At 44.9% G+C, this 11,370-nt stretch overlaps 1 protein-coding gene across 2 annotated transcripts in view; it reads left to right on the top strand.

The window, feature by feature from the left end:
- The first annotated feature begins 2,041 nt into the window (after positions 1-2,041).
- Scg5 (secretogranin V) overlaps positions 2,042-11,370 on the top strand; it is a 44,338-nt gene continuing 35,009 nt past the window's right edge. Inside the window, 2 exon segments of one of the 2 annotated variants that reach the window (NM_013175.4) lie at positions 2,042-2,108; positions 3,481-3,707. In NM_013175.4, the coding sequence (NP_037307.2) occupies positions 3,488-3,707 (220 nt within the window). In that variant the 5' untranslated portion in view covers positions 2,042-2,108; positions 3,481-3,487. 2 annotated transcript variants of the gene reach the window in all.

Below are 11,370 nucleotides of genomic sequence, written 5' to 3'. Positions count from 1 at the left end.
GCCATGTGCATTTTAGATATGGCTGGATCGGGTTGTATGGATCGTTTACCTAGAGTTGGTAGAAATATTTCAGATTTTGGAATATTACATAGGCCTTACTGGTTGAAGTGCTTCAAAATTTTAAAGCATTCCGAGCTAAGCTTTCCTGTATAGTCAGAATGCCTTATATGATTTCAGTGGGTCTTTAATGCCTGAGCAGGGAGGGCATGGTTCAGATCGCTCAGGGATAGAGGTGGGGGAATATGTAGATCTTATCTCCATTTTAAGTGAAAAAAAATTACAATTTAAGGTGGAAGAATGAGTTTAACTCTTTAAGATTACACATCATTTCATATTTGGGTGATGAGAAAGTTTTAAAATGTTTCATTTTTGTATTTTATTGTCTTACTCAAAATGAAGATTGTTGCTAATTTCATGGGCTAAAAGATCAGACAGTATATACATTTGTGATTTCTGAAGTTAAAAGTGTACAGTAACTTCAAGAATTCTCAAATTTTTAGTGTAAGAAACTAGTGTTTGGGTATTCTCATAAATAAGCAGTAGATTTTAATACACAAAGAACTAAAGTTAATAGGTTTCTGGGTCACATTCTATCATCAGTAAGAACTTAATTTAGGGTTTTGAGAACTAACAAGTATAGGATATATATGATTCCAGATCTTAGTCAAGTGTACTGGCACATGCCTGTAGTCAACTATTCTGGAGTCTGAGGTAAGTAGGATCCTTTGAGATCAGCCCTGGTAAGACCCCTGTATCCAAGCCGCATGTGCGCTGTTACCCTCAGGCTCATGCTGAATGCTTTGTTCCTAACTAGTGGCACTATTTCCTGGTTGTAGAACCTTTGGGACGAAGTGTGTCACTGGGGAACCTCATCCCTCTTTGCTCTGCTGTCTATCCTGACTCTCCATGGGCTCCCACCATCATGTCCTGAGATCTCAAAACTTAGGAACCAAAATAAATTTCCATCTGCATTTTGTCAGCAGTGCAAAGACCTTCACACCCTGTCTTGTAAATATAATGTGACTCATACATTTTGGTATGTTTTAGTCAACTGCACAGCCAGCATCCTATTTTTCCAATTTTACATTGAATCTAACTGAACTCTGTAGATGTCACCTTGAGAGTAAACAGCGCTCATTAGCAGTGAGTACTGTGCACCATCATAAGCTTTCAACTTGGATCCAGCAGTGGATCGCGTTGATTGGAACAAAACACATGACGTCTGGCTTTTCGAAGAAACTTGGCTGACAAGACTCCCGGCCTCTATTCATTGCAGTAAGTGAATGCAGCAGGTTTGCTGCTGGCTGCAGACAGACAAACTGATTTCTAACCACATCCTGGAACTTACTGTTTACCAGAGGTTTCTTGATGAAGGCTTTGTAGCATTTGTACTGTTACTTTCAGGGCTCAGAATCTCATAAGATCCTGGATCCTACCGTTGGCACCACAAATATAAGTTATTTTGGTAAGTTCTGCACACCTGCAAGGGTGGTTTCTCTTGGTGAACTTTAGAAGCAATGCTCAGCTTCTGGGTAACCTAGGGTGTTAAGGAAGGGTGCAGTAGAGCGATCACTGTCACCAGAACCCCTTAGGACTTGGATTTCTCTTAGTCACCCCTATCATTGCCATATTCGAGTCAAATGCACTGTGAATGTAGGTCATGAAACAAGTTGGAGAGGGCTTAAGTGAGGGGACAGGAAAGGAAAAGTACTAGAAAAGAGGTATGAAAATTCCAGCATGAAACAAGTTTGCTAATTTTAAAATCTGGAAGATGGCAAAATTAAAGATGTGTTATCAGTGGTGATCTACGTTTAGGCAATCGTTTGAGACTGATAAAGGAAGTAAATGGTGTTCGTAGGGGTCGATGGAGAAAGGGAGCACTCTAGAAACAGCCAAGAGAGACACAGATTGCCTCTGTCGGAGCTGAGTAAGGCTCTAGGCCAGAGACATCTGCAATGCCTTTCAGGAACTCTGGGAAGGTTTCTCCCACCTGCTGGGGGCGGGGCCTAGGTGGAGCTTGGTTGCGGAGGGAGGTGACGCAGGAGCTATCCAGCACGTCAGCTCCCTGTTTTGGCCCAGATTGCTAGACGCTCGCCCGCGGCCACACGGTGAGTTCCGCAGTGATACAAGTGATGCGGCCTGGCTAGTCTTTCAGCTGGGTTCCTTAGGTGGGGGAGGATGCCTAGCTGGGGTCAGACAAAGGATGGATGCGGGGATTGCAAGGGGTAGTTATAAATAAGGCGTGGGGAAAGAGTTCCGAGAGCAGCGATTGGATAGTTCATCCGTGGGCTGGCCAGTAAAGAAAACATTCTGTATTCGGAGTTGATGGAGATGATGGAGCCTGGTGCCCGCATCCAGCCATTTCATCACAACAGCAGATTATGCTGTTAAAAATAGCCGTCCTTGGCTCTTTGAAGAGCAAGGTTTTAATGTCTACGAGTTGCAAGAAAAGGCCTTTACCTGCAGAAAGATAAAATGAATATTTATTTTAGGAAAGATGTTTAGCTTGTTCTCTACCTTTCAAACCCCTATCCCTGTGAATGCTCAAAAGGGTTTATTTGGCTGTTGCCTGAAGCACCGACCCTAAACAAGCAGCTGCCAGGAAAGCTGTGTGAACAGGCATATCCACGGGTGCCAACATGTAAGGCAGGTTGACACTTGAGATTATTCCCCCATTTTACCATCTTCCCTCTCCTCCCTGCTGCCTCCACAAATCTTAACTCCCAGACTGCTTACCATCAAGGGGCTAGAAGTGCAGAGGGCTTACTGTGTAGCTGGCTTTGTTCCATGCCCCTTACATGATTTTGATCTTTATCGTCACAATAACTCTGTAAGATAAATGGTTACTATCCTCGTTCTGTAGAAAGGGTGGCTGAGGAACTTGCCTAAGTAGGTGATGTGCAGTCAAGTAAGCATCTTTCATGTTGCTCACTTTCCCAGAGCAGGATCTGACCGAGGTGTACCTCTGAGCTGGCTGTACCTACCTCTGAGCTGGCTGTACTTCTGTTCAGGATCTTAATGTATTTATTGCCTGTCTGCTAAGTTAAAACACCCTCAGCCACCACACCAGGACTTTCTGTGTGTTTTGTTTTGTTTTTTACTGTTTGGGTCTCCCCAACTCCCCTTTGCTACTCCTTTCTTCTCTTAAACTGGGAAATCTCAAAAATTATCACCCTCTTTCTCAAATCCAAAAGTACTCAGATTGCAGGGATCACAGACCCTAGGTATGAGAACGTATTCCTGTCCCTAGATCCTCAGGTGTGAGTTGGGGACTTGCTTAGCCTCCACTCTTTGTCTTCTTATTTCTTTCACACAGAGGTTTCCTACCTGGCTTGGACACAAAAGCAAACCCCTACAAATTTTTCATTTGAATCTCATTTTAGGGAGGTTCTTCAGCCTTGACTTGTGATTTGTAATTATACCACCACAGCTGTGTTCTGGCTTGGCCAAGTTATATAAACTTGGTCCTTCCTTCTGCAGGTTAAAAATGACCTCAAGGATGGCCATACTATCTGGTCTTTTGTTTTGGCTGCTGCTTGAGTGGAATCCAGCATTCGCTTATAGTCCACGGACTCCTGACCGGGTCTCAGAGACAGACATCCAGAGGCTGCTGCATGGAGTCATGGAGCAGCTGGGCATTGCCAGGCCACGTGTGGAGTACCCAGCCCACCAGGCCATGAATCTTGTTGGGCCGCAGAGCATCGAAGGTATGCACTATTCCAAACTGACGGTGTTTCCACTGCATTCCTGAGACTACTGTTTCCATTTACAGGGTTTTTTGTTTGGTTTGGTGGGGGTGGGGGGGGCAGTGTTTTCTTTTTCTTTTCTTTTTTTTATTTTACTAGTAGAATCTTATATTTTTGGTGTGAGCCTAGCCTTTAATGGCTGAGCCATCTCTCCAGCCCTAGTAGAATCTTATTTAGACCAGACTTACCGTGAATTCCATATGTAGGCAAGGATGACCTTGAGCTCCTGATCCTCCTTCCTCCACCTCCCCAGTGCTAACTTTGTGAGATGCTGAGGAAGGAAGCTGGGGCTTCAGGCTTCAGGCTAAGCAAGCCCTCTGCGGGCTAAGCTGCACCCCTGGCCCTATTTCCCCCTTGTGCTTTGCACAGTGATACATGTATAACACATTCAGGAGAGTGACAAGACCACCTCTCAGGAATTCTTCCTGTTTTCCAACTCCTCATAACGTTCTGATAAACCCTAAGTAAAAAGCTGTATTTGGTTTGCCTTCTATGTACTTATATATGAACTAAGAGCCTTCCCCTTGGGAGTGGGCAGTGGGTCTTAAAGAACTATATAAATCCTCACTTTGGATTCTCCCAGTAGCCACATCCATCAGGTACTGTTTCTGATGGATTCCAGACATATAATTTTCATACTATGATTGCCTCACAGTGCTGTCTGCTCCAGGGGTCTATGAATGCTGTGAATAGTGTTGATATATGATCCCCAATTCTGTCTTGTTGCCGACACTTTGAGCCATTGATGTTGCTGTGTGTTTTGGTTGACATTTGATGTCAGGAGTAGATTGGCCCAAGTAAGTTGAATCTGCAAGCACAGAACCATAGCAAATGGCTTATATCGGGATAAATCAGCTAGGACTCCTTGCCATTCTTTTACGGAGAGTCTAAACTCTAAATGGCGCCAGCCACCTGTTCCTGTTTATTTAATTCGTTTGAGGTGGTAAATATCTGCTCTCTCCATGAATTGAGTGCATGGTTAACCACTCTGCTGTTGTCCTGGAGAAGGCTCTCCCTGGTATCAAAAGCCGGCGTTTATTCAGAGCCTCGTTTTATTCACTCAGAATCCAACTCTGTGTTGTCCTCCACATGTCCACGTGCACCTCACGGGATGCTGGGGCACCTCTGTCCCACATGGTTCAGGCCAACTGAGAGAAGGGAACCAACACGAAGTGATTGCAGTGTCTCCTGATATACACTGCTTCCATGGAGCACAGAGTAGGAGATAGGTCAGGAATAGGTAACAGGAACAGGCCCACAAGGCAACGAACGCTCTTAGAGAAGTCCCATGTGAGCTGGATTTTGAAGTTTGCATAGGAAATCCCCAGGGGAGCACGGCGAGAAGGCATGGAGGAAGGAAAGGATAGATTACAGTAGATTGGAGTTACTGACTTCCTATCATTAATCTTGAGGTAATGAGCTGCCATGGCAAAGTCAAGGCTCCGCTAAGGGATGGATATTGATTTGTGCTTCCCATTGACTATTGCTCTACCATGAATTATCACAGCATTAGCAGTTTCACAGGACACCCAGTGTCTCCACCTCTGCTGGAGTCACTTTGGCAGTCTCTCACCATTCAGAGTCAAACCAAGGTGAATTCTGGCATTGACCAACATTACAACCAAGCTGGTGTGGGAGCTTTGAAAAAGCCCATTAAGGTGATTGGCAGACTTCATTTCCATGCAATTATCAGCTGAAGGTCCGTTTGCTCGATGGCTGTCAGCCGAGCTCCTTGGGCAGCGTGCTGTCTCACAAATCCCTATCCTGAATAAGAATGTTCTTTTGTGACATTTCACTCCTCCACAAGAAGCCCCTTTAGTCTGATAAGGCCAATGCAACAGAATCATGGAAGTGACTATTGAGCCACCTCTGTCATCTAAGACAAAGATAACCAGTTATCTCCAGTCTCCACACCATGCAAGGGCGGAGAATCTTGTGTGCTCAGCAGGTAAGAATCTTGGAGCCATTTTAGAGTTCTGCCCCTTGTAGTTGAGGTGGAAACTGACAGGAAGTAGTTCAGAGATAGTGGGAGCAAAGAAAGGAAGTGCAAACCCCGAGCTTTTCCCAGTCTACCCTGGGCTTTTAGTTGGATGACCTGGTTCTTATTTATGTGAACAGATCATTTCTTCAACTCACCCATGGGTCTGTACTGTATGCTCAGAGGCTCACTCACTCATGTGGAATAGCTCCTTCCATCCTCTTAACAGCATCAGAATCCGTGAAATGTGCCCCTCCCAATTCTTATAGAGAACATACCCAGTGTATTCCTGCATAATTCAACACACATTGAATTTGGTCATTATGAATTATGCTACCAAAGCTCCCTGGATTTAAATGCTAACTCCATCCCTTACTGGTGCTGCCATCTTTTAGCAAGTTATTTGTTTCCTTCGTTTCTGTTTGGCTTAGGCATGCCTCTATAGGTACCTTAAAAGCAGCTGAGTAATAGCATCTTCCAAATATAGAAATTCTAGGCCAAAACCAAAACAAAAGGACAAAGTAAAGACTGCTAGGAAGTGGCCGTATGTGAAGGCAACCTCATGAGGTTCAAGGGCAAGAGAACTGAGTCTGTGCTGTGTGCACGATGCTTCCTTGCTACGTGTGGTCTCGGCAACCTCTCTGAAAGGTGATTTTCTTATGGATGAAATAAGACTTCCTTCACATACAGTCATGTGAACTGTGAATAAAAAGACCACAAGACCCCACCTCTTTGTGCATTAGCAGGAAGGCTATGCTTGGTTGTCAGTTTTTATTTGTTGTTTGAGACAGGATCTCATATAGCTCATGCTGGCTTGAAGACTGTATGTAGGCAAGGATGACCTTGAAGTTCTCCCAGCTCTGCCTTCCACCTCCTGGGTTTCTGATCATCTTTCTAACACTCATCATCAACATCGGTCCATCTCTGTACCTTACATTTCATCACTGCCCATCTTCCCCAGCTGCTGGAGCAGATCTCTGTGACATGGCTAAGTGCTACTACTGTTCCTTAGAAGCAGGGTGACTGAGCAGCTCTCCCAGGGACAGACTTGGGAGCTGCTTACTAAGCCTGAGGACTGACTGACACTCGTATTAAATTGGAGTTGATCAAACCAGGACAGATAAAAACAGTATCAGGTTAAAAATAAAAAACTAAAACAGCAGCAAACTGTTCTCTTAAACTGTCAGCTGTTTCTTCCTTCCACACTTCAAACCACTGAATGCTTAGCACTGTGTTGACACTAAGTCTCAAACACTGAAACGGATGTTATAAATATTAGCATTTATACTTACATTGTTAAGAGTATATCAAAATATTTCTATGTTTGGGAGCCTCAATTCTTTTTAAAAATAAAGAAAACTGAAACTTTTAAAATTATATCAAATGGAGGAAAAAGCCCTCTGTAAGCTAGCATTCTCGAAAAGGCAAGAAGGTTTTAAAGAGCCTTCGTTTGGCCAAACTTGCTGAATAAAGGAGCTGCAGTACCTCGACGCTGCCACAGGGTGGCAACAGCTGCCTCTCAGCTGACAGACCCGGAGGAGAAAACATGGAGGAGCAGAAGAGGCATCTCACTTTGTTTTTGCATAGTCTCGCTGTATTTAGAAGGGGAAGAGGGGAGAAAGAGAAGAGGGAGGAGGAAGAAAAGAAAAGAGGAGAAGGAGGGGGAGGAGGGGAAGAAGAGGAAGAGGGAGGAGGAGGGGGAGGGAGAAGAAGATGAAGAAAAGAGGAAGAGGAGGAAGAAGTAGGACTGTCTCTTGGCCCAGGTAACTTTTCTGAAGTCTGTTTCTAGTTTTCCCCATTCTAGAGGGACCAATGACAGCAGGAGTTTACGATTCACTTTGCCTGCATCGGGATCTCTCTCCAGTTTGGCCTGTACCCTCTGAGGCTACCTTGAAATCACCCACACAACAGAAATTATTTTAAAAGACCTTGGCAAATGATTTTAAATCCTGTGTGGATTAGCTGCCTGGATAAAAATCTAAAGGATTTTAAATGCATATAGGACAGGGAAGATGAAAACTATTGTCTTTAAGGCACTCCGGGGTGTCTGGGAAGGCTTGAAGATGGTTCTCTGGATGTGCATCACACAAGAGGGATGTCGGGGAGAAGGGGGCTTTTCAGAGCCCTCTCCATGTCAGGAGACATGGCTGAAGCTACAGTGTGGATGAGGTGTCCAAGTTAAACATCACTTATGGGGACAGAGCACCTAAGACAAAGTCCTAAAGAGCTCGACACAGAGAAATCCAGGCAGGAAATCTGCAAAGGAAACTGGGGACTGGGGAAGTGGTTCCACAGTGGGGCATTTGCAGCCCTGAGTTTGAAAACCATGAAGGGCAGTGGGAGAAAGAGGCCAACAGAGACTGGTCAGGAAGATGAAGCAGAAGGAAGACCAGAAAAAGAGGAACTCCTGTCCTGTCTCTGGGGACTATGAGATATGGCCATACAGGAGTTATTTGAGCTTTGAGTAGAGCCAGTTCTGTGAAGAATTGGGGTGAGGGGGCAAACCCACATTGCGCTGGATTGAGACAATAATGGAGGGGGAAGGGAGAAGATATAGATGGTAAAACCTCACTCCCAGAACAGTCAGGTCAAGTCAGAATGGTGGCGGGATTGGGGATGGGTTGTGGTAAAGAACTGGAGGAGATTTTTATTAAGGTCGTTATTTTCAATGTGAGCGTGTCCAAATCACTTATGTTCTAGTTGCCAGGGGTCAGTGTAGAAAAAGAGTTGAAGATGAGCAGGCGAGAGAAGACTCAGGGACTCTAATCTTAAAGACATTGTATATCCTTGCAGCAGTGCGATCAAAGCACAGCCTGTGTCCACAGGATATAAAGACAGTTTGCTAAGGAACACAGCCCCAGCCCGATGTGCTAGCACACACCTGCAGTCCAAGCACTGGAAAATCGGGTGGAGGCAGAGGGATCATAAATTCGAGAGTAGCCTGCTTTAAATAGTAAGTTCCAGGCCTGTCTGGGTCCGTAATGCGGCCTTGTCTCAAACACAAAATCACAGATTCCAAGTGATAGACTCAGTAGCTGTAAACAAGGTTATGGCAACTTAAACAATAAGCAGAAATTGTCACTATCCATGATTCTTGAATCATGAAACATTTAAACAATATAAAGTATTGGTTCATTCTCTAAGACTTTCTTATGATGCTGTCTTAGCTAGGATTACTGTGCCTGTAATGAAACATGACCAAAAGCAACTTGGGGAGGAAAGGGTTTACTTAGATTACACATCCATATTGTAGTCCATCCCTGAAGGAAGTCAGGAATTCAAACGGCACAAACCTGGAAACAGGAGCTGATATAGAGGCCATGGAAGGGTGCTTCTTATTGGCTTGCTCCTCATGAATTGCTTAGCCTGCTTTCTCATCGAACCCAGGAGTACCGGTCCAGAGATAACATCACCGGCAATGGGCTGGACCCTCCCCCACTATTCCCCCACTAATTAAGAAATCTACAGCCCAATCTTATGGAGGCCTTCTCTCAATTGAGTCTCCCTCCTTTCAGGTAACTCCAGCCTCTGTCAAGTTGACACAAAACCAGCCAACACAGATGTCAAAGAGGGATATAGAAAAGCAGCAAAAGTAGAAAGGTGAAATTTAATGCACAACAGCTGCTAACTTAGAGAAGTTAGTTATTTGGAGCCCTGCTTGTCTTTATCTGCCTAGGTGACTTGTTCTACTGCCCCTGCTCACAGCTCTTGAATGTCTAGATCGGGCACTGGCTGAGGGGTTTGATGAGAGCCTGCTTCATGTTTCATAGGTGGCTGACTCCTCACATGGCAGAGGGGTGGAGGACATTTGTTCCATCACCACATTGGGGTTAGACTTCAACACACAATTTTTAGGGGTGCATAAACACTTGAGTGCTTAGTATAGCTAGTGCCCATCTGTGGGTTCAGGGACTGAACTGGACCCTTCTGTTCCTCTGAGCCCTGCTTCTTGTGAGTCCTGTATTCTGATTTATTCTTCTGAATATCAAGTCTCAAATGTGTGCAGTCTTCATGGAAAAACAGCATTTAAACCACGTACCCAGTCCATTTCTGCAACAATAGCCTGGATGGAACAAGTGGGGACAGTGCACTTTGTTGCCCCTAAATTGTGACGAGGTTAAAAAAAATTTTCTCATTTTTTTATAACCCTTTTTCTCCCATCCCACTTTCCATATGATTCACATGAGAGTTTGGCAGGGGGAAAAATTCTACGCAAAAAAGACTACACGTTCCTCCCTTCCCACTACTTGAAGGCTGGCAGCTAAAACTCCTTGCCCTTTCCTGTAGTGTGGGCTTAACCCAGGAGGCTTCTTGGCTCCTGATGAACCTTGGCTCCTGGGGTTTTTCTGTCAGGCATATCTGTGCCAAGTCCATATCTGTGCAAAGCCTGTGGTGTTTAAACTAGAACTCTGTCGTCTAATGTCACCTGATTCATACCATCTGGAAAAAAGACCCAGGCAACAAGAAGTGAGTCACCTGGGGAGCTGCAATGAAGGATTTTCCACAGATAATTGACAAAGTGGGTTACATACGTGAGGGAAACGGAAGAGCGGTAACCAGATTTTATGTAACATTTGTTATGGCGTGCAGAACTGCTCTCCTATAACCTGCCTTATTTGATATAATCATCCTATCAATTGGGACTGTTTACGTTTTCCCACAGTGGCTTCAGGGTTTTTAAGTTTGTTGGCAAGCCAGCTATGTTAGGTTTGAGTACATCTATGCCTGTAGACTTGTATATTTAGTTGAGAAACGATTATGAGGCTAGGCATCATGGTAAACCACAGGTGATTTAGACGGCTGGTATTTTGGGACCTGAGGCTACAGGAAGCCAATGTTCTGACAAGTTTCCCTCTTGGAACAAATTGGAGCAAACATCTTGGTCACCACAGTCCATAAAGAGTTAGTGAAGCAGGCTGGGTTTAGCAGACCACAGTGAGGCATGGCAATTAAATCTGAGTGTGCACATTGGCCACCATGCACCATGTGTCGTATGAGTTTTAGCAGAGGGAGAGGCATATGGGATGTGGGTTTAGGGAGGGTGAGAAGAAGATGGATGATTATATAGCTATCAGGATGTACATTGAGATAGGCTACTCTAGTTCACTCTCAGACGAGTTACAAGACAGTGACGTGTGCCAGACGTTTACTTTCCCAGTCTAAAAATGGAGATGAGCTGTCTGGTCCATCTCACAGTGTTGTCTCGACAACCAAAGTAAGGGACATCGAGGCACTTTGAAAAGGTAAAAGTGTTCTACAGACATGAAACGTATATGCTTGTTTGTTTAGTGACGCCTGGGATCCAGCGCAGGTCCTTGCCCTCCTTGCTCTACCGCAGTGCACCATCCCCATCTCGCAAAGCACCACCATGCTTTCTCCTTCTTCTGCCCTCCCATGTTCATTTCCAGTTATATATAGCTCAAGGTTGGAAAGGTGATCCCGTCTTCCAGTTCCCTGTGTCAGTGCCTGAGACACAGCCCTTCCAATCGTCATCTATTAATCTTTAGAGTAATCCGTTTCCCTGGTTTTGTGTGTAGCCCGTTGGTAGTGACAGGAGTTAGGGTCACAGGGCTGTAGGGAGGAGCAGCGCTTCGTGAAGATGAGCGAGCGGCAGCTTTCCCTCACGCGCCCTCCCCTTCTCTTGCT

The sequence above is a fragment of the Rattus norvegicus genome, chromosome 3, assembly GCF_021556685.1.
Source record: "Rattus norvegicus strain SHRSP/BbbUtx chromosome 3, alternate assembly SHRSP_T2T, whole genome shotgun sequence".
Classification (NCBI taxonomy): Eukaryota; Metazoa; Chordata; class Mammalia; order Rodentia; family Muridae; genus Rattus; species Rattus norvegicus.
This window is presented reverse-complemented; position numbering and strand designations above follow the sequence as displayed.